A 27,917-nucleotide genomic window follows, 5' to 3' on the forward strand; every position below is an offset into this window, starting at 1 on the left:
AACTGTGAGAAGACACATGATTTTATAGTTTACAAAGTTAAAATGCAAAGAAATAAACAGTAATTTAATGCGCTGCTACATTTGTTATTCATAATTTCATATACACATAACCACAATTCATTACATCATTATAAAGATAATCATGTTAATATAAACACTATAAATGAGGAGGATTTCTCTCCTCCTCAACCCTTGGGTCTGAATGCAGACAGTGGATAGCAATGCTGCAGGTCTCTTGCCCTGTCTTTTCCAGCCATTAGCCCTGCCGGTAATCTGGAGGATTGTAAACATAGGCTAACACAGCAGCACGAATATAGGCGATGTGTCTGAATGGTAACAAACTCAACTGATAAAAGACAAACTATGCCATTCTCCAATTCTCATACAGCTCACCCGACAAAAATGCTTGCTGCACACAAACAGCTTTGCTGTATCAGCATTGACAGCAGCGCAGAGAAAAACATGCAACAAACCCGTGGATCATGGAAACAAACACATATGACCCTTCATAACTGGCTAAATACTGTCTGCCATATGTGGAGACCGTGGACACGGTCTCATTCAGTCATTTGGTCTTACAGCTTGGCAGGTCTGCTTTGCCTTCAGAAAGCACGTGCTCTCATGAATAATTAAGAAGCAGGGTCTTCTCATAGGATAAGAAAACATAATAATGAGAAACCGATGCGTCATCACTACACTAGCAGATTCGCACTACGTTACTGATTTTGATCTCGCCCCAAAAATTATTTTAAACTCAGAATATGAAATTCGCTGACAAAAGCTCAAAATTATTCAGTTTTTTCCCACAATTAAAGCTGACAAGTGCTAACGTTGTCTTAAGTGATACTCAACACACAAATCTGTTAAAATCTCAAAAACAAAAACAAAAAAAGTACTAGAGGATTTTTTTTTTTTTTTGAACATCTAGGCCGGTTAAGGTACTGGACATGTCCAAATCTTTCTCTTTCAATACTGCTCTCTGAGTTAAAAAATTATTGTAAAGAAGATTAAGAATAAGTTATTGTTTATCAAGAAAATGATATGTTTGCAACCTTTTTACTTATTAATTCGGTTTCTTTCTATAATAATGAATTAATTTTGTCTTTGATGCTGCAATGAATATAAATTTATATTATTTGTTATGTTAATGTTCCAGCATGAGTAAAATACTTATTAATTATTATTAAATCTTCTCATATTATTTACTGATCCATAAAAAGTTTTTTCAGTTTCTCCGTTTGAACAAATTAAGACCTTTAGACAGTGTCCTGTCGCCAAACAGTGTCCTGCCACCAACTACTGGCTGGTTTTAATTTATTATCTGTATACCTTTTACCCTAATTATTAATAAGTTACAAACAATGTCATAATCTAATAATATTGCATTTTAATCTTATATATAATAAAAATGCAGTCTTCTTATTGTTCGAAAACAGCTGTAGTGCCCATCTAACTATATCCGTTTTAAATAGGTTATATGCAGAAGCATGCAAAAGGACTTTGCAGTAACCTGGGTCAAGCGCTTTCGGTCACTGTTACAAAATCGGCGTGTTTAAAGTCAGTTTTCTTTAAAAATCAATGATATCCACTGCCTGATTGAAATACGATATAAAGTGGGTCTCAGAATGTACAAGAAGCCCTGCATTAACACATTTTTCCATGCCATGTCTTTAAAGTAGTTACATTTATTGTACTCCAGTATTTCCAATGGGGTTTTTGCGCTCGCCTGCTGATCCTGACTGACGTATGCGTGTAAACAGCTTTTAATCTCGGTTTATGCTTCAACAACTAATTGAATGCTGAAGTCTATTTAACTGATTATATTTTAATCACTTTCCCAGAGATGGGTTGCGGCTGGAAGGGCATCCGCTGCGTAAAAACTTGCTGGATAAGTTGGCGGTTCATTCCGCTGTGGCGACCCCGGATTAATAAAGGGTCTAAGCCGACAAGAAAATGAATGAATGAATGAATGAATGAATATTTTAATCACATTACAACATTGATGCTGTACACTGCGTGGAGTAAAACACGTCACCACGTGACATCATGTGAAAAGGGTCTATCGACTGAGGATTCTCCGGGGGAGGGGCTCGGACCAGACAAGAGTTTCTGCAGATTTTGTTAGATTCAAACATTTATAAATGAAGCTATGGAGACAGCTGCTGTTTAATTTTGTTGGTGATTTCTAATATGAAATTTAACTGTAAGCTTGGCTTGTAGAATTTGATGTTTCCCCATTTAATGCCTGAGCATACTGCCCGAGAGGCATTTCAAAGATGGCCGCCGAGTGAAATGACTTGCCTTAAAGGGACTTTGTTAAAAATGTGCTGAGTCAACAAAATTTTTAGGGTTTTTTGAAACAACTTAAATGTTTTATGTTTGATCCACTTAAATTTGTAAAAACAATAAAATTGAATTAATTGATTTGAGTTGGGACAACATAAAGGAATTGTGTGGACCCAATATTTTTTACAGTGCATTATTAGTTTATAACAAAGCTCCTTTTTTATGACTTAAGAGTGTTTAAGCACGAATAAACCCAACATAGGCTCATTCTGAAAGCGTAGCCCTAAATACGTTTCTGGAGATTGCAAATTTATGTAGCCAGAGCTACAGATGGCTACATTTTGTCTTTTAAATGAACGCTATGAGTATGATGCTGTTCTTTTTCTCACTTGCCTCCTTATGGATGGCTTTCCCACTGTTAGCAGTTTGTCCTGTAGCTCGACACATACATCAGTGGGTTTGAGATGCAGAGCGGAGTTCGAGTCTGGCGAAGAACGATTCCAGAAAGCAAGTAAGACTTTTCTAAATTGCTTTTCGACATTGCGGTTGGGTTTAGGGAAGGGGGTGGGCAGGTAAATAGGTGCTTTTAAAAACACTATTGGTTGGGCCTAGGGAAGAGGAAGGGTGGGGGGATCGGTCGGTTGGTCAGTCACTCAACAGCGGCCTTTAGTGGATTTATATGAGAACAGCAGGCACAAATTGCACTTGTGAAAGAAATTTGAGATCTGAAAAAGCGTACAAAGCAGCCTCTGTATTCTCGAAAACAGAAACTGCAAAAAAAAGTTGCTCCTGGGACGTATTTGGCGCTCTCCAGAAATGTACATACGGGTACGTAATCAGAATGAGCCAGGGTTGAATAAACCAGAAACAGCTAAATAACTGCAACAGTTGCATGTACAACCAACAATGTGTCTGACTTTTAACAATTATTTCTCTCTCTCTCTACATATAGTGTTAATATGGTTATGTAAAAACTAAGATAAGAGCACCTTTTGAAATACAATGATCCCCAACAAGAATCTTTCTGGCATACACATTCATACACTCACACACACACATTCGCACTGCAAAATGACTGCTTTCTTGGGTTTCTTAAGTTTAAATAATTTAGCAACATCACAGTCATACTATTTGAAGACACACTTTTTCATGTAACCATTCAGATTATTACTTTGTCTTAAACAGTTAACAGAAATCAACAACAACAAAAACTGTAACAGAAAGCATTTAGGTAAAATGTTCATTAACATTATTCATATTATAAAACAAGAGGGATTGACCATTAAAAAAAAGCCAATAGGGAAGAACAACAAGGTTAAACAGGGGAGGAGGATGGACTTCATGGTTTAAATGAGGGTTTGGACATTTCAAATGAGGTGCATTGTTTACTTTGATAAACCTTGACGAAATTTAGGCCCTAAACTAAGAATTTGTGAGTAACCATTACAATATATAGTCTCCTCAAAGTCCTTCTTGCTGTCGTAAAGTACATAAAGGCCTTCAAGATATAGAAGTTCACACTGGATTTTAAGTACTGGGTTTAAAGGTTGAACACATGCAATTCAATCCAACACAATCTCACTGCAATTCCTTATTATTTTATCATGCACATTTTGAGATTGGGTTGGGTCGATCTCATGAAATCTATCAAGAACATGTTACGTGTCATATTTCAGTGCTAGAGGAAATAAGCAATATTTCAAGTTTTATTTTGACATTGTAGAACTATTAAGGTTTTTAGAATTGTTAAAGTGAACCATATTTTCACCCAAATTTCTCATTAAGGTTTAAAAAATACTGTACTGAAGTCATAGAATTCATTGAGAACAAAATAAATTATGCTAATGGGGACCTGAAGTACAAATGTGCTGGTAAAAATGTTACAATTTAAATAAAGCTGCAAGCAGCATTAACAGGGTTCAAGGTTTTTTAGGCTGTAGGCTTATTTATCAATTAGAAAGCCTGTAATTACTTTAATCTATGATGTAAAATTAGCAGTTACAGTGAACTGTCATATAAAAATCACTTTAATTACCTTTTTAATTCTTCTAGTACCACTTATGGGCGGCAAATTTTACAAGCTTTTCTGCAAACGTCCACTGGCTTGGTAAGCATAGAATAAGTGACGTTCTTGCTGTAGGGCAACAGTGCTAACCACTGGGCTGAAGGGGGAGGAGTAGGGGAGGAAAGGGGTATTCTTCAAAACTAAGATGACTGTGGTATGGAACTTAGGTTACTTATGGAGACTTAGGAATCGTATGATTGGTGAATCATGAATTGGCTAATGCGGAACCCGGCGTGATCAATTATAAGCATTTTATCCCCTCAAAATTAGTTTATAAACTTCCCTTAATGCTACACTTGAACACCTACAAAGACAAAACAAAACAAAAATAGAGGTTGGGGAGAAATATGACCTTAACATGTTTTTGTAAAATTCAACCAATGCAACCCAAAGAAAAATTACAGCTAGAATCTTTCCTGTAATCCTTAGAGGCTTGATGTGCAATAAATGTGTATCCCATTCACTCCTAAAAAAACTGACAGAAACTCACTCACATACATACAAAAATAAATGATTGTAAATGACAGTACTCAAACACACATTGTCCTCGCCCCCACAATACAAAGCGGTGGTAAATAAATAAACGTCCGCGAACTGGGACGGTAGGCTACAGCTTCAAACGGTGTCAGGTCAAGACTACGATAAATCAGTATAGAACTGCTGTGCAAAGTGCTTGCACATTCATTCATCCTCCTGATCCCCTTTTCAGCAAGTTCAAATGAATCAAGTTTTTGACGTGCATACAAAGAACAAGCAGCTTTTTCACTCATCTTCATGCTAGCTCTTAGCAAAACACTTGTACAGTACATGAAAACCAAGTATTTCCAGGATTGGTGGGTCTATTCACAGGAAGGATGCTAAAAACAACACCCTTTTCCAAAGTTAGCAACCCCTTCTCTTAACGTTAGCACTGAGTTAGCATTAGCCTTATGTATACTACTAATTTTGCATTCACGCTCTGGCTGTATTACCATCACTGAGTGTTAAAATCTATTTGTGTCTTTGGAAACTTGCGTAATTCCAAGGTCAGAATCTGTACACTTTATAAAGCTCCATTGCAAGATTATTGTAGTTCTTTTTTTAATTGACATCTTTTGTTATAGGCTCAAGGCTGTGATTGGATACATTTATGAACATTTCCAAGTATATACACAGCTTATATTTATCAAACTGCAGTAATTCCAACAAGACATGAATGTAGGATTAGCATATACCCTCCTGACAGTGCCGATTAGTTGTTGGGGTGCACTATCACAAACTCTACAAACTAGAAAGGCCATGAGAAGCCATTGGATAATCCTGAAAATGCTTGCTCCTCGACATAAAAGGCCACTTTTCCAACCAGTATCAAGTAATAAACCAATACCATACTGGAAAAAACAACACCTGTTCAGGACTTGACCAGGATCTCTGCTGTTCTTGAGTTTCTTGTTTCTTTTTCTTTCTTTTTTTTTAAATAAATTATTCTGTTTTTTTTCTTTTTAATAACTTATTTTACCACAGACAACCTACTTCAAACACAGTACATGCTTTTCTCCAGCTAAATTGGATACAAACCCATGACGGTAACTTGATTCTTTAACATTTAATGACATTACGCAGTCTTGTAACATATCACACTGTGTAAAGTAGGCTCTCTTTGAATTGAATGACTAACTTGTGCAAAACATCTGCAGAGGTGATGGGCTCTAGACTTCTGGAGGAAGTTGTACTGCCTTTTCATCCAGTGCCAGGCACGTCTCGAGGCATTCCCCATCATTTGAAGCCTGTTCTGGACTTAGTTGCTCTTCGCTCCCATCCTCGAGAAGTGGAGGTACTTCGACAGACAAGCTCTTGGCCGAATCCTGCCCGCAGGTTTCTTGTTTTTGCCGATCGCTTTCCATCTCTGGATCCCCACCTTCGCTCACCACCTCCTCTACTTGTGCAGGGAGCGTTTCAAAGGCTGCTGTCTCTACGTGACCTACCTGATAGTAGAGGACAGAAGCAGGGTCTTTGAGCAGGTTCTGCTGGGTCTGTTCATCTGCGTGGTTCTCTGTAATACAGAGCAGGGTGGCACCTTCAGGAAAAGGCCCCTCTAGAAGAACTCCTTCAACACGTTCCATGCCCTCCATTTCAGCCTGGCTGGTCAAGGCACCCTGTAAGAGGCAAAGGGTTGGATCGGTGGCCTGGGTCTCCTCGACCTGCTGCTCCTCCTGTTCCAGTCTCCTTTCCCGCTCCTCTGCACTCTGTAGATGAAGCACGGCTGTCTCGTTCTCACGCTCCAGGCTATCACACTGCTCCTCTTGCAGTTCCTGAATGCTTTGGCTTTCCACTTCCACATCTGAGTCCAACGGTGAGAGAGACAGAGATGGTGAGGAGACTAACTCTGCCTCTTCCACGCAGTCCTCTCCAGACCTAACACCCAACAGGGTTCTCTTTTCTAGGTCAAGTTTCATGATAGTGTGGAGATAGTGTGTTCGCACACGGAGAGGGTTGAACTCAATGCGGCCAGCGGAGTTACCACAACCATCGCGGGTGCAGCCACATGGGAAGGACATACGATCCACCTTTGGAACAATGTAACAAAGATATTAAATTAATGCCTTTTCTTTAAATATGCTAAATCAGTGATTTTCAGTCATGCATCTTGAAGGCCACCTTTCAATAACATTAAGCTCCAGATTCAATTAAGAACACCTAAACTACAAAATAAAAGTCCTTTCCAGGCAGGTGTTCTAATAAAAACTCTGCAAGAAGGTGGCCCTCCAAGGTGTCGTTTTGTTTTAAGACACATAAGTTGTGTGATGTCTATTGTCCACACTACTCTGGCATCTTTAACCTTTTTTTTTTTTTTTTAAGAAATGAGGGAGTTATGTTTTATTAAGGACAGAATAAAATGCACATTTTTGAAAATGGAGCCACAGCTATCTACCCTCTGACTAGACTGACTATTGTGTATCGTTTCGGATTCGGATTATCGGTTTTCGGATTTCGGGTTATCGGATTTATCTACCACCTCTTGGAGCATTTTCATTCTAAAATGCTTAATTAAAATAAAAAAATGCACTATTGTAAATGGCACCCAGGAGGAGCAGGGGACACCCTTGGGCCAAAAGCAAATTTAAATTCCTGTATCGACTGAATGCCGTAGCTTATGTAATAGGCTTTGCATTAAGCCAACCACGTTGAACATTTAAACCTCCATTTTCTTTCCGGTTCATTAATATTTTTTATGCATAGCCCTGCAATTGCACTGACAAAATTGTACTTTGGAATAGAACTACTTTATTCCACTGTGTTGAGCAGTGATCACTAACCCAGCTCCTGGAGCACTACAATCCTGCAAGTTTCCTCTCAAACCCCAATCAAACAAAACTGAGCCAGCTGATCAAGATGTTGAAGATTATTTGATGATCACAGGAAGGTATGCAAGGACAGGCTCAGAACTCAATTCTTGAGCTGTATCAAAAAATCACCCCTACAGTATACCCTATAAACAGTAATACTAATTTCTAATAGATCGCATTAACGAGTGTACAACCGAAATGGCTAGAGAACACTCATTATCCACTAAGACGGCTTATGTGCCGAATGAATTACACAGCGGAATCCTATTGGTGTGATTGTTTTATATCATGTATTATTTAAATATTGAATTAGCATCTGTATACATAGCAGAAATCTAAATACTTAGTTTCATTACTAATAGACAGCTTGCCAAGTGTTAAATAACTATCACAGGGTCTGACCCAGAGGTTTATTTTTATCAACCAGAAAAGCACAAACAAACTGCATCCTTTCCAGTGCACTCTTTTGAGTGGACTTTATTAGTGAACTAATGTAGGGAAGAGTGAATTAGGGTATAGAGAGCGATTTCGAATACAGCCTGAGAGTATGGCGTAGGGTACACGACAATGAACAGAAACTACATACACTTGACAGGAATATAAAATAGGTTTAAATTTACACAACTTATTGTTGTCTGACTTTCAAGACTACCAAGTGGGTACTCTACCTGGCACTTAATTCCAGCCTGGCTACAGCCGCAGTGCCGTGGGTCGCAATAGAATCGGCAGTCACAACCACACTCCTCCCGGGACAAACGAATGGCACGCAGCTCTGCCTTTTCTCTGGCATCTATTCGGGCGATACCTGAAGCCCTCAGTAGTGCTCGACGGCGTTTGGTTGGAAGGGGCTGCAGGAAGAAGCAGTCATCCACCTCTACACTCTCAACATCCAAATCCTCATCAGATATGTCGTCCAAGGTAAGCAACTCCGCTTCAGGACAATCTACAGTTCCGTTCCGTGTCAGCTGGGGAAAAGGCAGGTAAAATCTTACAATCAAAACAAAACCACAAAGGTAGAATCCTGTAGGGACTAGGGAAGCTGGCATAAAACGAACCTTTAGCTTGCGAGCGTTGAGCTTTTCTTGCCGTAAGTGTTGACGAAGTACATGCTTGTGGCTGCTTTCTTGTTCTCGTGCAAACTCGCCAAGGGTGTAATGTCGTATAGCGCAGTGATGCCTTGCCATGCCCAGGGAGCTTCCACCCTGACTGGGCACACTGGTGAAGCCCTGCCTTCTGGAGAAGTAGTAGACTGTCACTGCGTCAAAGCGAACCTGCTTACGTCCTAAAGACACTTTGTGCCTTCTGAGAATGGAGGGGGCTACAGAAACAAGTCAGAGATTCACTGTAAGCAACAATCTACAAAAAAGCTATCATACTCAACCTAAATGAAATGATGTGGTTTACATTTAGTCTCACATTATTACTTAAAAGTGTTATCACTTTTTACTCATCACATATTGTGGAAATACATAAATGAGATATGACCATAGACTGTAAAAGATATGGATGTAGTATCCATGATGTCACCCATAGGTTTATGAAGAACCCAAAAGAAGCTACCAGTAGGCGTGGCCAACCGTCGCCATTTTGTTTGCGTGTCATTGCACCAACCGGGGCATACCAAATAAGGGGAAAGAGGCGGAGCATGAGCGGAGCTACAGACATCTGCTGGCATTCTGCTTAGATGGGCTTTCCTATGGGAGAAACGCTTAATACTTCATTACCTGCAACTCGTTTGTGTTCTGACCACATGTGCTTGGTTGTACACTATAGCAATAAAGAGTTTAGACTTTTAAAAACACTGTTGTAACACATTGATCCACTAAGCATTGTTCTTATGACGTTTTTCTACAGGAGGAAAACGCAAATTACTTCCAAACACTTCAAATATAGTCTGTGCTAGTTAATGCAAGTCTATTGTTGTAAACTTCTAAGAGCCCAAAAAACCAGGGAGAATCTTTCGGTTGTCTTCAAAGCAGAATCCTTTTTAATAAGAAGAACTCAGCGTGGCTGTGGCGTCATCGAAAGCAAACTGTAAACTGCACAGCAAACACTATACATTTATACATTTCACAGCATGTAGGTGGGTTCAGATGCAAATGAAGGGTTGCGGTCAGCAGGGTAAACTGCTTTTTCAGACCTGGTCTCATCATGTTCTGGGGACAGAAACCGCCTAACTAGTTGACCGAAAAGAAAAAACAAGTTTCACAGTTGTGCTGTGAAACTGACACTTTGCATTACTTTTGAATAAAAGTTTTATATTACCACACTATTTATGAAATCCAGGCATAACATTGTTTGACAGCGTTTCAAATGACGGTTCTAGAGCCTACAGCTAATCAATCTGTCAGATTCTGGAGTGCATTACTAGTCTAAAGAAAAATATAAATGATAAATGATCTTAAAGAGAACAAATACATTAATAAAGATGGTATAAGCATTTAATTTGCACTCACCTGGGAAATGGAGGCCATGTGAATGGTTTGTGAGCACAATCAATTAAGTGCACACAACATGCCGTATCATCTGATAGTTGTAGGAAATAATTCCAAAAGGCAACTGACTGTGTTAAGCCACATAAAACAACACGAAAATACAATGTATATGCCGAGCTCAGCGGCTAATCTGCCGGAGTCAGCTAAGGTGAAGAGACGGCGACCAGCAAGACCTATCTGTCACTCAAGTGGCCACGCCCTTAATTATGCAGACTTAATATAACCTAATATAAAGGACATGGATGAGTTATAAAAAAACTCACGCCCCTCACAGTTGTCTTGAAGGGTAATATTAGCTATATGAACCAAAATCGTTCTTTGATCGAGGCTGTAAACACCTTTTTTTCTGCTGTAAAGTTGGCCAATTTTAACAGTGGGCTCAATAGAAATTTGCTTTATTATGGAGCCAGGACTAGCGGAATTGCGATGAATTACAGTTTCAGTTACTTCTGTATTTGCTTCAGGAGGGATATTTTCAAGCAGAAGATTGCTGCTTAAATATGACTTGAAAGCTGTCATTTGAAAAGTATGAAATTCATTGTGTTAAGACAGATTTTGAAATTGGAGAATGCACTACCAAGGGAAAGTACTTCAAAACCTTTTAGCAAGCTCCTCCACCTAGTGGGTGGTGTCAAATTTTATATTGCAAAATGTACTATTCCATCATATTATTATTTTTGGCTTAGTCCCTTTATTAATCCATGGTCGCCACAGCGGAATAAACCGCCAACTTATCCAGCATGTTTTTACGCAGCGGATGCCCTTCCAGCCGCAACCCATCTCTGGGAAACATCTACACACACTCATTCACACTCATACACTACGGACAATTTAGCCTACCCAATTCACCTGTACCGCATGTCTTTGGACTGTGGGGGAAACCGGAGCACCCAGAGGAAACCCACATAAACGCAGAGGGAACATACAAACTCCACACAGAAACGCCAACTGACCCAGCTCGAGCCGAGGCTCGAACCAGTGACCTTCTTGCTGCGAGGCGACAGCACTACCTACTGCGCCACTGCGCCGCCAAAATGTACTATTATATATTATAATTAAATATTTTTATAAACTTGTCGATTCACATTTCATGAGAGCTATTGTTTCATATTTGCTGCCAGTTTTGTGATAGAATTTATATTGTGAAAGGTGTGTATGGATCAGTGAAAGAAGTATGGATAAACAAATTAGGTAACACTTTAGTTTAAGTACCAATTCCCACTATTAACTACTGGCTTATTACCTGCCTATCATTAAAATACTGGCAGTTTGTTAGTACATATAAATCATGATCTTAGTCTATATCCCTAATCCTACCCAGTAAACTCAACTACTACATTACTAACTATTAATAAGCAGCAAATCAGGAGTCCATTGAGCCAAACTGTTGGTTTTTTAACAGCGGCAATTGCACATTTTTTGAGTGTAAACATGATTTATACACAAAATAAAACAATATTTATAGAATTTCATATTCATAAATTATTTTTTCTTTCCAGTAAATTTAAGCATTTATAACTTTAAAACCCTGTCTTCATTTATTTTAATGCTGAAGTCTCTTCTTTATACAGAGACCAACTTTACACTAAAATAAAACAATAATTAGATTTGCAAAAGTTTTATATGGGCAAATTATGTTGAACATTACCAAATAAAATTAGCTTGTTTAAATTCAGCCCATAAATTGTTTGCAACCAGTTATCTTAAAAAATGCAGTAAATACAATAAATCAGTGTAGGTATGCATTCCAAAACAAGGAGTGTCATGTTCAACATGAGGACTCACAGTTAAAGGGTTAACAAGTTTTCATCTCAATGTAAATTAGTCCAAGAAGGACCTCAATCAACATCCTTTTTATGTCCTGGACCTACATTTCTATAATAGGAAAATCAAACCTCTATGACCTGTATCAATAATCTAAACTGTTTGGGGAACAATCCATTGATGATATTGTACTCTCAGCCAAAAAAAAAAATAACCTAAACCTTAAACATAGTCTAAACTATGTTGTATAGTAGTTTTATCATCCTAAAAAAACTATTTAAAAATCTCGATTAGGCTATGGTGGTTCTTACAAACGAGCAGAAATGTGACAGCCTTATGCATGAACTGACTAAAGTACAGGGGTTAACATTAACAGCCTTACAGCAGTTTAAATAGCAACTTTAAAGGGCACCTATGATGAAAATCCTCTTTTGTAAGCTGTTTGGACAGAACTATGTGTAGGTACAGGAGTATGGTTTCCCCGCCAACCAAATTGATTGACACTTGCCATGTCTCTACAATAACATGTATACACATGTCCACGGAACATTCTTTGCAAAGAAACTAGGATTAAAACATTTGCTACAAGTCTCTGTGATCAGCTGCACCTCAATAATCAATTTTATGAGTTTAAAGCGTTTTTAAAACAGAGCATGTTGGTAATAAAGACAGAAAAATCGCTATGTAATTTTTAACCGCTATAATCACCACGGCCACATGGTGTCACTGTGTATGTATAGGTGCAAACGGCATTTGTGTGTGACTCATCATTTCAAAAAGGCTAGAATAGACTCCACCCTCAGGCCGTACTTTTTTACTTTTACTTGAGAACCAAAGTGTAGTCAGTACTTCAATTTCTACCAGAGTCGTTTTAAACATGAGCATCTGTACTTCTACTTAAGTAAAAGATGTGTGTACTTTTGCCATCTCTGACAACCAAGCACATGTGGTCAGAACATAAACAAGTCGCAGGTAATGAGGTATTAAACGTTTCTCCCAAAGAAAAGCCTGTCTAAGCAAAATGCTAGCAGGCGTCTGTAGCTCAGCTCACGCTTCGCCTCTCCGTGCTTGTTTGGTATCCCCCGGTCGGTGCGATGCCACGCAAACAAAATGGCGATGGTTGGCCTCGCCTACTTGTAGCTTCATTTATGTTCATCAGAAACCTATGGGTGACGTCACGGATACTACATCCATATCTTTTACAGACTGGAGATGCAAATCTTAAAACAATCAAGACAAAAATAAATAAATAAAATCACCATTTAAAACACACCGGCTCACTCATATACAGACAAGTGTTTGTATTCTCTCTAATATTTTTATAACAGGACAATTGTTGCGGCCCGTTCATAACTTACTGCCAGGATGCCTCCATAACACTGAACTCATATAAGATTAAGTTGTTAGTTAGTCTTACGTGTGAGGGAGCTGGAGGGAGCGTTGAGACTGTCGCAGCTGTCAGCGCTGTCACTGCTGGAGATGTCATCATCTGAGTCTTTGGGTGTGGAGCACGGCGAGCCGCTGTCCACCTCCTCGAATCTGCGCTTCAGGCCGCGAGATGACACTGTCTCCATGGAAACACTGCTTCTGAAGGCAATACAGACAGGTACATGCTTTATTCTGACTGACTGACTGACAGAATATCACCACAGAAATCCAACATGAACAGTTATGACAAAAGAGGATGAGCTTTGTATCATTCATTCATTGTCCTTCAGCTAAGTTTGTTATTTACCAGGGGTCGCAACAGCGGAATGAACCACCAACTATTCTGGCATATGTTTTACGCAGCGGCTGCCCTTCCAGCCCCAACCCAGTACTTGGAGGCTTCATATCATATGTAAACTATATAGCAGAATTCTCATACTGTATAAAATTAACATATAGTTAGTGGCACAGTGACTCAGTGGTTAGCACTTGCTGGTTCGAGTCCCGGCTGGGCAAGTTGCCATTTCTGTGTGGAATTGGCATGTTCTCTCTGTGTTGGCATGGGTTTCCTCTGGGTGCTCCAGTTTTCCCCACAGTCCAAAGACATGTATGAGTGTATGTTTGTGTGTATGGGTAAATTGGTGTATGGGTGTTAACCAGTACTGGGTTGCAGCTGGAAGGGCATAAGCTGCATAAAACATATGCTAGAATAGTTGGCGGTTCATTCCGCTGTGGTGATCCCTGATAAATAGAGGGACTAAGCCGAAGGAAAATGAATGAATAAATGTATAGCTAATTAATATTACTACAATTTTAAATGTAACAAAGACCTGTTTATACATGCACACACACACACACACACACACACACACACACACACACACACACACACACACACACACACACACACACACACACACACACACATTTATATGCAAATATGTATGTGTGTGTGTGTGCATATAGAAACAGGATTGTTACATTTAAAATGGGAGTAATATTAATTAACTATTAGTTAAATACTTAAGAGTTAGGTTTAGTTGCATGTAATTATGCATAATTACTACAGCAGGTAAATTATTTTGTGCTTTTATCAGTACAAGAATCAATTTGGTAAATATGTTGATATTTTTGTAATATTAAAAATATAAATTTTTATAAATTATATATATTTGTTCATACAAATTAAACTTCGAATTTATTTATTTGTTCTACAAATTAGAATTATGCAATATATAAATATCTAAAATCTTATTTTATTTAATCTTATATCGCAAAATTTAGGGCAGCATGGTGTTGTAGTCGGCAACACGATTGCCTCAGAGCAAGATGGTCGTTGGTTCAGTTGGCATTTCTGTGTGGAGTTTGCATGTTCTCTCCGTGTTCGTGTGGGTTCCCCCCACAGTTCAAAGACATGTGCTATAGGTGAACTGAATTAACTAAATTGGTCGTAGTGTATGTGTGTGAATGCAACAGTGTATGGGTGTTTCCCAGTGTTGGGTTGTAGCTGGAAGGGCATCTGCTGCATAAAACATATGAATAAGTGAATAAGTTGGCGGTTCATTTAGCCTACCCAATTCACCTGTACCGCATGTCTTTGGACTGTGGGGGAAACCAGAGCACCCGGAGGAAACCCACACGAACACAGGGAGAACATGCAATAAAATTTCATTCAAATCTAATTTGATTGAATTAAAAATAACCTTGTTTAAAAATATGAATACCTTTTAAAAACGTAGATATTTTTAGAACTGTAATAATTTCTGAGTGTTCATTCATCAGGGCTCTAAAGTGCAACCAATTTGCTTGCACATATAATGGTGCAACTAAAAAAAATCTCATAGTTATTCTTTAATCAGTGCAATTAAGTACAGCACAGTGGTGCAATGAGTAGCACAAATGCCACACAGCAAGAAGGTTGCTGGTTCAAGCCCTGGCTGGGTCAGTTGGCATTTTTTTGTTGAGTTTGCATGTGTTGCCGTGGGTTTCCTCCGGGTGCTCCAGTTTCCCCCACAAGTCCTGGTATAGGTGAATTGGTTAAGCTAAATTGTCTGTAGTGCACGTGTGTGAGTAAGTGTTTATGGATTTTTCCCAGTGATGGGTTGCAGCTGGAAGAGTATCCGCAGCATAAAACATATGCTGGATTAGTTGGCAGTTCATTCCGCTGTGGCGACCCCAGATTAATAAAGGGACTAAGCCGAAAAGAAAATGAATGAATAGAGCAATTTATAAATATGTAAATTATTGAATGCATTTTGGCATATAAGAGTATAATAGTTAATTTTACTTGAAAATACAAAGAATAAAAAAAATACAACAAATAATTTTTTTGATGTCATTTTATTGCATGTTAAATGTTACAATCACAAAGACTTTTATTAAACAAGCACACTACCACAAGATGTTTTTGTTGATGTAAAATTATACCTCATTTTCATAATCTAGCCTTCTTGATCCTTAATATGAATAGAAAATTGTATACAGAATCATGGTGGCGCAGTGGGTAGCATGATCGCCTCATAGCAAGAAGGTTGCTGGTTCGAGCCTCGGCTGAGCCAGTTGGCATTTCTGTGTGGAGTTCGCATGTTGTCCCTGTGTTGGCGTGGGTTTCCTCCGGGTGCTCCAGTTTCCCCCACAGTGGAAAGACATGTGCTTTAGGTGAATTGAATACGCTAAAGTCGTCCGTAGTGTATGTGTGTGCATGCAAGAGTGTATGGGTGTTTCCCAGTGTTGGATTGCGGCTGGAAGGGCATCCACTGCATAAAACACACGCTGGATAAGTTGGTGGTTCATTCCGCTGTGGCGACGCCTTATTAATTAAGAGACTAAGCCAAAAAGAAAATGAATGAATAAAATTGGGTACAATGCGATTCAGTCAAAAATTTGGGTGCACATTACTTTTGTGCTGATGCTCTAAGAAAAAAGTTAGGCGCACCAGTGCAACCAGAACAAAAAGTTAGTCTAGAGCCCTGTTTATTCACTTTCCTTCGACTTAGTTTCTTATTTATCAGGGGTCGCCACAACGGAATAAACCACCAACTATAATGGCATGTTTTACACAGCGAATGACTTTCAAGATACAATCCCAGTACTGGGAAACACCCATACACACTCATATTCACACTAATACACTACGGCCAATTTAGCTTATTAAATTCACCTATAGCGCACGTTTTTGGACTGTGGGGGAAACCAGAGCACCCACATGATCATGGACAGAACATGCATACTCCACACAAAAATGCCAATTGGCCCGGCCGGGACTTGAACCAGTGACCTTCTTGCTGTGAGGCGACAGTGTTAACCACTGAGCCACCATTTAAGAGTGTTTAAGTTTTACAAAAATGATCAACAGCTGCCATGTTGAATAAAAATATCTCATTCCGCAGCGACTGAAATACATAATAAATGCCACGTAAAACAATCTGGAGGCTTATGCAATGTCACCTATTTTTTCTACCTAAAGCTTGACGTTCGCTTTTTATCCAGAATGAAAGTCCTGCTTAAAAATCATGAAGCCTGCAACGATCACCATGGTAACTGCTCGAAAGCAGTAGCCCTGAAAAAAAAAACTGCGATCTTGTTTTGGGTTTCTTTCAGTCCCATTCAAACCAGTGGAACCTTACAAACAACAAGCCTTTGCAAGCCGATGACAAGACCAGCTCAGTCCAACCCGAGAGGTCAAACAAGGCCGAGTCGGGACGTTTGATCAGACCACCTCCTTAGCCCGAGGGAACTGTGTAATACAACTGCTTTGAGGGGCTCCATGCCTGATTTTCTTCACGATTAAACACTATTTTTAAACAGTCAATGGCTTTTTACAGGGCTAAATGAGTACAGTTTGGTGGTGGCTTTCTGAGAGTCGACTTCTATCATGTGAAGGAGAGAAGAAAAAAAAATGAGTGACAATTAAACTCACAGCATAATGGATTTAATCCCACAGATTTGTGAAATCCATAAAAACTGGATTAGTTTCATGAATTTTGATTAAGAATGCTAAGGGAACAGCATTAGCCTGAGGATATGAATGCATTACATATTCACTTTTATAATCTCATTCGTTCAATAAATCAGGTCAGGTAGTCTTGAATGCATATGGATCACACACACAAATTCAGAAGACGTAAAAATAAAAAGTATATATAATTTATATATAATATATATAAAATATATATATATATATTATATATAATATATATATATATATTATATATAATATATATAAATAATATATATAAATATATTATATATACTTTATATATTAATATAAAGTATATATAATATATTTATTTATATATATAATAAATAGAGCTGAAGTCAAATTTATTCACGCTCCTGTGAATTTTTTTTAAATATTTCCCAAATGATATTTAACAGAGCAAGGAAATTTTCACAGTATTTCCTCTAATATTTTTTCCTCTGGAGAAAGTCTTATATGAAGGTAATTCAGTTGCGAAACTCGAGAGCTTGCAAATGTAAATGTGAGCACTTGTGATAATAATATTTGTATGTGTAGGTTGAAATGTACACTTACAGCTCTGATGTGAACAGCTGAAATCCTCGATTTGCACACACACACAACAATCCACACACTTGTGTTTTAAATTGGAAGTTGCAGATTAATAGTTGTGCATTTGTAAAATGTCATTCACAAATACAAAGTGACAGACACACGTGTGCAAGGCAAATTTGATTGCATCTTTGCTCTACAACCACAGGTCGGCACTCACAACCTCTCAGATTCGTCAGTACAACTACAAATCTCCCGCGCTCTGACTTTTGCAACACATCTCCCGCGATCTCTGTAGCAGAACTCATCTGTGCACTCGCAGATGCAGAGGCGTGAGCAGCGCTGGGCAGGGGAGGGGCGGGGCTGGTATAAAGCTGTTTGATTGGCTGATGCCTGACCAATGAACAATGCCAGCAGCCAACAGGACTGAGGTGCAAAATAATAATTTCCCACGATTATTTCATTAGTTAGGGTTTATTTAAACTCTTTTCTGAAGAGATTTTTGTTAAAAATAATAAATTCTGTGGAAATGTACATACCAGTAAAAGAGCAGCAAAGCCAGTTTATTGGCTAGAGCCAGCCAATGAGATGGGGCGTTTCTGTTTGTCAGCACACAGGGCAGCTCACGTTGTTGGAGGCCTCGAGCAATCAGAGGGTAAGTTATGATTTTTAATAATTATCTATATGTTCAATACTGTTAGCTAAGCTAAGGACTGTGCTGGGTGCTTCTCTTGTTTGTTTCTTACATAAGAAAACAGTTATGAGTTATCTAGGAGCTGCTTTCTATCATGTTATATGGTTCTAAAGATACGATTCAACCCACATGAAATAAGAAGTTGTAATAGTATTTATAGTAAATAATATTACGTTTTTGAACCATACTAACTATAATAAACTGTATTATACTGTATATATTGCAGTATCTACAACTTTGTTAATGAATGCAACAGCACACTGTAGTATTAACTAGCATGAACTTTAATGAATTGAAGTATATTTACACACACATTAATAGCAATTAAAAATAACACTAGGCGTTTCAGTTTCTTACAGATCATACAGGTTTTTGTTATTATAACCTGCATCATATCTATCTATCCATCTATCTATTCACATGTTTGTGTACAGTGTGTCCTTTATATCACTTTTTTAATTATGAAAGTTACTACCTTTATTTCTCAGTTTCCTGTAAGGATGGAGTGACAGGAGAGATCAGCATGTTTCAAGTCGATGAGGAACTCAGAGAAGCTGCATAGCTTGAAAAGGATGTTATTTATGCTAAAGATGACATGATGATCAAGCTCATCTACAAACACTTCAAAATGATTCAGATCATTCAAGAGGAAGCCGACCATTTATTTATTTTTTTTACCTGCCAAGATGACTACAGATTTTAACAAAACACACACTCACCCACACACAACTTTTATTTTGATAATTGTTTAATGTAGTATTTTTACACTTTACTGTAAGGCAGGGGTGTCAAACTCAGTTCCTGAAGGGCCGTAACCCTGCACGTTTTTAGTTGCAACCCTGCTTCAAAACACTTAAGTGAAAGTTTCAAACAAACCTGAAGGACTCAATTATTTTGATCAGGTGTGTTTAATTAGGGTTAGAACTAAACTTTGCAAAGCTGCAGCCCTCCAGGAACTGAGTTTGACACCTGTTCTGTAAGGGAATGTAATTTGTCAAATAAAATTTACAGTCCAAATAAGTGCAGTGCAAATGTCTAGTTACTTGTATTGAAATATTTCAGGGTTTTTCCTTGTTCATAATGAGATGGAGGTGGTAAATCCAACTTCATCATTACCCATCAAATGTTATCTCCTCTTTAATCCTTTGCTCAAGCCTTTACTAATGGTCAGAAAGCAAGCCATTGTGTAAAGCTGGTTGATGCTCGCTGTAATAGAGAGAGATGTTGACTGTTCAGCTTATGTTGCTTAACCCTGCAGATGAGATGCTCAAAGTGGACCCTCAGCTGAGCGATGGACACTGTCTCCCTCACCTAGTTGCTCTTCCTTTGAACACACATATCATGTTGAAGGATGCAAGTTCTGGACCTAAATCAGATGTAATGCATGTAGATGTATAAATCAGAAAGAAATGAAACTGCTTTAAAATGTATTAGGTTTTACATATAAAGTATACTTCAATTCATTAAAGTTCATGCTAGTTAATACTACAGTGTGCTGTTGCATTCATTAACAAAGTTGTAGATACTGCAATATATACAGTATAATACAGTTTATTATAGTTAGTATGGTTCAAAAACGTAATATTATTTACTATAAATACTATTACAACTTCTTATTTCATGTGGGTTGAATCGTATCTTTAGAACCATATAACATGATTGAAAGCAGCTCCTAGATAACTCAAAACTGTTTTCTTATATAAGAAACAAACAAGAGAAGCACCCAGCACAGTCCTTAGCTTAGCTAACAGTATTGAACATATAGATAATTATTAAAAATCATAACTTACCCTCTGATTGCTCGAGGCCTCCAACAACGTGAGCTGCCCTGTGTGCTGACAAACAGAAACGCCCCATCTCATTGGCTGGCTCTAGCCAATAAACTGGCTTTGCTGCTCTTTTACTGGTATGTACATTTCCACAGAATTTATGATTTTTAACAAGAATCTCTTCAGAAAAGAGTTTAAATAAACCCTAACTAATGAAATAATCGTGGGAAATTATTATTTTGCACCTCAGTCCTGTTGGCTGCTGGCATTGTTCATTGGTCAGGCATCAGCCAATCAAACAGCTTTACACCTGCCCCGCCCCTCCCCCGCCCCGCGCTGCTCACGCCTCTGCATCTGCGAGTGCACAGATGAGTTCTGCTACAGAGATCGCGGGAGATGTGTTGCAAAAGTCAGAGCGCGGGAGATTTGTAGTTGTACTGACGAATCTGAGAGGTTGTGAGTGCCGACCTGTGGTTGTAGAGCAAAGATGCAATCAAATTTGCCTTGCACACGTGTGTCTGTCACTTTGTATTTGTGAATGACATTTTACAAATGCACAACTATTAATCTGCAACTTCCAATTTAAAACACAAGTGTGTGGATTGTTGTGTGTGTGTGCAAATCGAGGATTTCAGCTGTTCACATCAGAGCTGTAAGTGTACATTTCAACCTACACATACAAATATTATTATCACAAGTGCTCACATTTACATTTGCAAGCTCTCGAGTTTCGCAACTGAATTACCTTCATAGTCTTATTTGTTTTATTTCAGCTAGCATAAAAAAATCAGATTCATTTACAAGGCGACACGGTGGCACAGTGGGTAGCTGATTAGAAGGTTGAGTAAAAGGTTGTTGATTCGAGCCTCGGAAGGGTCAGTTGGCATTTCTGTGTGGAGTTTGCATGTTCTCCCTGTGTTTGCGTGGGTTTCTTCCACAGTCCAAAGACATGTGGTATAGGTGAATTGGGTAAGCTGTATTGGTCGTAGTCTATGTGCCTGAATGAGTTTGTATGGATGCTTCCCAGTTAAACATACGCTAGATAAGTTGGCGGTTCATTCTGCCGTGGTGACCGCTGATTAATAAAGGGACTAAGCCAAAAAGAAAATGAAATTCCTTTACCAAATTATTTAGTTAAAACATTTCATTTCAGTTTGCTTTTTTTGTAGCTTAACAATAAAACAAACAAACAAAAGGTTACATTAAAAAATAAATTTGAATTTCTGTTAAAGGCATTTCCTTAAGCCATCCCAATCATTTTCCCTCTGGAGGGCCAAATCAAAGGATACAAAGGGCCAACTTTGGCCCACTGGCCCTAGTTTGGGCATCTCTGGTACAGTATATGTAATATACAATATCCAGTGCCTAGACTGCAGCTCCCCACAGGAAGTTTGGCCAGAGGAGAAATAGTCGTGCCCAACAGAGCCAAGGCTTTTTTCGCTTCACTTTCGTCAATTGGTGAAGTTTGTTACTCGTCACTGGCTTTGTACTTGTGGAGCTGTGCATCGATGGATTTTCTCTTCAGTGTTTGGAATAACAGCAGTGAAGGTTAAAACACACTGAACTGAACTAAACTGAACCTAAACTCTGAAAACTGGACTGACACAGTCTCAATTTACTAGAACTTCTATGTTAAGCTGCTGTGACACAAAATACATTGTAAAAGAGCTATAGAAATAAACGTGAATTTAGTTAAATATAATATTTGGTTTTAACAACCCAATTTTCAATGGGGGGTCTTGAAATGTCAACTTTTCATTTGAAATTGGGAAGAAATATTATTTAACTTTTATGGTATAAAACATTTCATAATATATTATCGAAACCTCTTGCAAATCTAGTAAATCAAGACAAAATGAGAACTTTTAAGCTTTAGCCTGCAAACTAGATTCTATTTAAATGTTAAATAATAAGCTCAACATGATAAAACAATGACAATCATCACCTAATACTCTGTATTTTCAAAGCATTGTTCTCATAACCTAAGATTTACCATTGATCCTTTATAGAGTATCAATAGAAGTACGTTTTGCAACATGCATAGCAGTAAGTTTTCACCTTTATAACCTCATTCATTCAATAGTCAGGCCTGTTAACCTTGAATTCAAATCCCACATACACGCTAACATCTGCTATATCTCATATTAAATGCACTCTGTCCTTGAAGCATCAAAAACAGCTGCAACAAACAACAGGGACGACAAACTATGAGCGATGCCTGATTGAGAATAAGCTGCTTTACGCATCAGTTTCTGACACACGGTGCGCTGCTCTTGAATGAACTGTATCCATAGAAACAAGTAATGCTAAGAAACAAGTCCGCTTGTAGCTTGCTGTGAAACCAACCTTGCTTTCATGTGTTCTTTCTATAATTAATGTTACCACGGCGATCCAGTGAGATGCATCGAAATGACGCTGTTATTTACAAGTAGGCTGCAATAGCAAGTAATGCAGGGTCTGCCAATTAATGTGCATTCAGCATAGCAAGCCAAGATTTATCCTCGAAGCCAAACTTTGGACGCCATCGTAAGCACTAAGTGTCTTAACACCATATGTTTTACCATATATATGCATATGCTTAAAGTAAAGCACAGTCACTGTATGCAATTACGCAAGAGGAAGCTTGTAGCACCAAACATACACAACAAATATTCGCAAAGGGTAATTCAATTGCATTCATTAATTTTCCTTCGGGTTAGTCCCTTATTTATCAGGGGCCACCACAGTGCAATGAACCACCAACTATTCCAGCATATGTTTAACACAGTGGATGCCCTTTCAGGCACGATCCAGTACTGGGAAACACCCATGCACTCTCACATTCACACTCATACACTACGGCAAATATTGCTTTCCCAATTCACCTGTACTGCATGTCTTTGGACGTATGGAGGAAACCGGAGCACCCGGAGGAAACCCACGTCAACACGGGGAGACATGCAAACTCCACACAGAAATGCCAACTGACCCAGCCGGGACTTGAACTAACGATTTTCTTGTTATGAGGTGACAGTGCTAATCACTGAGCCACCATGCCACCTAATTAAATTACAGTTCATCCCGACTCAACGTCTAAACAGAGCCATCATTTCGGTCATCATTTATAAACAAATTGGCTGAAAAGCAATGAACACTACTTGAAAATTCTCAATTTATCTGGATTTACCAGATTTATGGTTCTCACTTTAAGCCAAATGTCAAATTTCCTGACTTTTACTAAGAAAATGAGTTGAATTTCCATGAAATATCATGAACAAATATTCATTTTATACAGTATATAGGCAATATTTATTGGGTCGAATGCTAAAATGTGACATTTTAACGAGCTTTGCTAATTTTTTTTTAGATTTGCTACTACTGTTGTTGAAGAGATTTTAATAGCTTTGTTAATTTTGGTCGTGGAAAGTCATGTGGTGAAAGAATAAAACTGCAATAGAGCCTATAGCAATACACATTTTATGAGCAGTGGTAATTCTGTATCCATTTTTGTGGTAGAAAAACAAAATAATGTGGGTTTTATTTTATAATCCAGGGGTTCCCAAACTTTTCAGCCCGTGACCCCTCAAATTACAATGCCAGTGATTCGTGTCCTTACACACCGATGCACACAAACCAATAGGCCTAAGTCTATTCATCATTTATTTTTGAAGAACGCCACTCGGAGACCATTCTCCATGTGCAGTTGTGGCCTGTATGTATTTTTAATGTTCACGAGTGCCACAAAGGTGTCAGAACTTTAATCTGGTGCCATAAAATCAGCGTGCTGTGTCTTTAATATAACGTAATCACCCCAGGGGTCACAAAGAAATAGAAAGGCTGATGTTTTTTTATTTGCATGTTGTTCTTTTAATGTAATTAGTAACTACTATTTTTATTTTGTTGGTTATAGATAAAATATGATAATCCTAATAGTTTAATAAAACAAATTAGATTTTTGGAAATCACCAAGCGACCCCACTTTGGGAACTACTGCTGTAAACTACTGATGAAATCTAGTCTGAATTTAAGATAAAAACAGTCATTTACGGCATAGTTTTCTACACAAAAGTGTGTCATTTTTAGACAGATTTATATTAATTTTCTATATTTAATTAAAGACAACAACATACCAATGCTTTAGCTTCAGAATAAATAAGAGATGTGATGGAATAACCCTTATTTTTCATTCATTTATTCATTATTCTTTTCGGCTTAGTCCCTTATTAATCTGGGGTTACCACAGCGGAATGAACCTCCAACTTATCCAGCACATGTTTTATGCAACGGATGCCCTTCCAGCTCCAACCCATCACTAGGAAAACTCTGATTTTCAATTACAACAAATGAAAACATTTGTTATTTTGACTGACTGTGATTTTCTTGGCAAAAAAAGCCCTGAAATTTAAATTTGAAATTTGCACTTTACTCATTCACATAATAAATGAATCCAGTAAAATACTAATGAATTATTAAGTGGCCTCTTAATTGTAAAACCTAAATAAATCAATGCTAAAATGATAACAATAATCACCAGCACTTTTCATTAGAAAACTATTAATCTTGAATCTAAAAACTGTAAATTTTAGTTTCACACATTGCCACATGTTGGGAAAATATAATCCATACCTATTCCCTACCTCTAAACCCAACCATAACGGTAAATTATTCCCAAAATCAGAGGTGAATAATAGTTGGATAACAATCATATAGAAGTGCATAAACCTAACCGAAGCCTAAGCATAACATAAACGGAAAACATAGCCCTCAATTCCGATTGGCTGATTGGAATTTTGTTCCAGGATCAACATAGATGTTAACCCAGGAACATGTCCCACTTGGTGAAATCAGGTTCACATATTCTCCATGATCAAAACCTAAAACATGGATATCTCAAATATGCAATAAACTGGTATAAAACACACCATTTTTGATGCAAAGTACTCAGTAGTTCTTCATTTTTGAATTATGATCAACTGGCAAGCGGCTTTTAAAAGCACTGCACACTGTACCATGCGGTTATTGGGGACCATTACTATTAAAAACCGGAGCACAAAAAATGAGCCTGAAAGCAAACATAATAATCCAATGCATATCAAATAAATGACAAACGAACTTCATTGAAAGGCATATGTCGGATGTTTGACATAATTTACATATCCCAGAGATGGTCCCCGAGGCAATAAATATGATCCCATACATCCAGAGACACTCCTTCAATCCAAAAATGCAAATCCAGTAGCGCAAATCCTCAAAAAATCAAGAAATGACATGTTTAGGAAAATGAATGAATGCAGCACAGGTCATTTAAAAGCAATGATGCGACTGTGGGCTGGTCTATGTTTGCAGACACACACACACACACACACATCCTGTGGTCTATTTGAGGTGGACAGAAAGCATGAATAATCACCTTGCCGAACTGACTACACATCAGCCTGTTTGACTGGTACGCACTGAAATAGCTCGTCCTAGATGTGACACACACAAACACTATGCCTTTCAATGGACAAACTGCATAGGTGACGGTGCAATTTCTTAAAATGCAAACATTATTTTTATTTGTAGATGCTGCCGTGCACCGCTTCCATACACACCCAGCATCTGGGATATTAAAGGGGTCTGGCAGTGAAATAGGCAAATAATTGACGATTTATTATGACTGTTTGCACAACAGTGTCTATTAAAATGCAATTATTTTACCAATAATGTGCATTTATAATAGATTCAGCAATTATTTATTCAGTAATCACACTAAATAACAAGTTAATGACACTTATTTGGCAATTATTAGTATAGAAACAACTTGCAAACATTTGACATCCAATTATATAGATGACTGTGTATTTCAGTTGTCATTGCTTTTTAAGATTTACTAATAGTATCATCATATGTAGTGTTGTGCATGTCAAATTATGAACTACATTTTCCAAATTTGACTTCTGGCCACTACCAGAAAAACACAAGTGAGTAAAGAAATATCTCTAGTAACATCTGTTGGAACTAGTGACAAACACATAAAGTAGATTGGTGTATATTTGAATGCAATATTGTTAGGATAACACATTATATCAAGCATCAAAGAAAACAATTTGTATATTAATTACTAGAATATACTGTCACTGAAATATTAAATGCAATGGGAAACAATTTACCAACACAATAGCAGAGATTGACAAAGTGCTTATAAATGAAGTGCTGAAACACATTCACGTTAAAGGGATAGATGGTAAAACGGCCTGCCACAGTATGACCCACTATGATTGGGATGACACATCACATATGATCAATCCCATGATTTTATATGCTTTATTGGAAAATACAGATAGAGGGTCTTATGACAGGGCAGAAAATGGCATGCTGTGTTGCAACCGGTCCAATGATCAACCCATTTTTCCGTGTAGGCTGGGCTGTATGGGGAAAGACAAGGCAAAAGTGAAACACAAAACCTTTTTCTCGTTGACTTACCTTGGGCAGAAATACACAGCCTTTAAACCGCCGAATCTGTCGCTCGTTCCTGTGCTTCCTTTATTTGGATGGTTTTCTGTTCTTTGGGGATTTTCTGAGCCAATATTTCAGCTTTAGACTTCCACAAGGTTACGAGATGACAGACAAAAGCGACTTCAGCCCATGGAAATGACCAGACCAAAGAGGAAATATCAGCTTTTTCACGAAGATATAGTGATGTCTGAACATTTAAGCATCGTAAACAATGGATATTAGTCTTTACGTGGAGTGTAAATGGGGGGTTTGTGTGTTAAGAAGCCTATGCGAGAATTCAACGTTGCAGTCAAGCTCTGTAAAGATAAAAAACGGGGCAGACGAAGGCAGACAAGGACCGTATTCACTAGAAATGACAAATCCTGGCGTTGAGGCGTCCAATAAATGCACATAAAACCTCTAGGTGATCCTTTAAAACGCCTGCATTGAAAAAGACCAGATAGAGCCGAGCCTTCGGGGCTTTTTTTCCTCCGGATTGGTGGTTGTGTTCTGCGCTATGTTTAGACAAATCGCAACGTTATATTTCCACCCCGAAGGAAAGAAAAAACAAAAATGATGTGTAGTATCTGTCGGCCCGAGGACCCTATGGGCCTCTCTTCTGCCCCGGTTTGTTACAATGTAACAATAGAGTAAGGAATGCCGCACGGCACCCATATATACTGATTGTGACGTCACGTACGTGACGGCGTAGAGGATGCCGGGAAGTGTAGTTCTAAAACCGCTTGTTAGCATTCGAAACTACGTCGTCTTCTTCGACAGGAAAACGGACATTGTTCCTCTCTGCGGTTATATTTGGAAACAAGGCGTGTAACGCAATAAAAGGCAACTGTGTGTCAAACAGACGCCTTATCTGTGACAGTCACGCTAAGCTAGCTGGGTCTGTTTGTAGTCCTTGCTTTTTTTGACAGTTCGGTTTCCATGGAAACTAAGTGGGGTCATTCTCAAACTCTAGACTAGACGAGCACTATTAGGAAAAGACTTCAAAAACAATTACACATGTAAGAAAAATAAAGGTAGATGAAGCTCAGTGTGTCAACTTCATGCTGGGGACACATTTCAGCCTGAAACTCAAAAGAGAAGGATAAGAGATTAATTTAGATTCA

At 38.2% G+C, this 27,917-nt stretch overlaps 1 protein-coding gene across 2 annotated transcripts; it reads right to left on the minus strand.

Annotated features, from left to right (window-relative positions):
• Nucleotides 1-1,966: 1,966 nt before the first annotated feature.
• Nucleotides 1,967-27,440, minus strand: csrnp2 (cysteine-serine-rich nuclear protein 2). 2 transcript variants are annotated; one of them, XM_087307523.1, is made up of 5 exons: nt 26,782-27,440; nt 13,354-13,520; nt 8,733-8,995; nt 8,346-8,642; nt 1,967-6,897 (listed from the first exon to the last, which is right to left on the minus strand). In XM_087307523.1, the coding sequence occupies exons 2-5, from the start codon at nt 13,508-13,510 to the stop codon at nt 6,040-6,042; spliced, it is 1,575 nt and encodes a 524-aa protein (XP_087163649.1). In that variant the 5' UTR covers nt 13,511-13,520; nt 26,782-27,440; the 3' UTR covers nt 1,967-6,039. The 2 variants fall into 2 exon arrangements, with proteins under 2 accessions (XP_087163649.1, XP_087163648.1); XM_087307522.1 differs by having other exon boundaries at nt 13,354-13,523.
• Between the last annotated feature and the right edge of the window lie 477 nt (nt 27,441-27,917).

This window comes from Danio rerio, chromosome 23 (genome assembly GCF_052040795.2).
Source record: "Danio rerio strain M-AB ecotype USA chromosome 23, GRCz13ab, whole genome shotgun sequence".
NCBI lineage: Eukaryota > Metazoa > Chordata > Actinopteri > Cypriniformes > Danionidae > Danio > Danio rerio.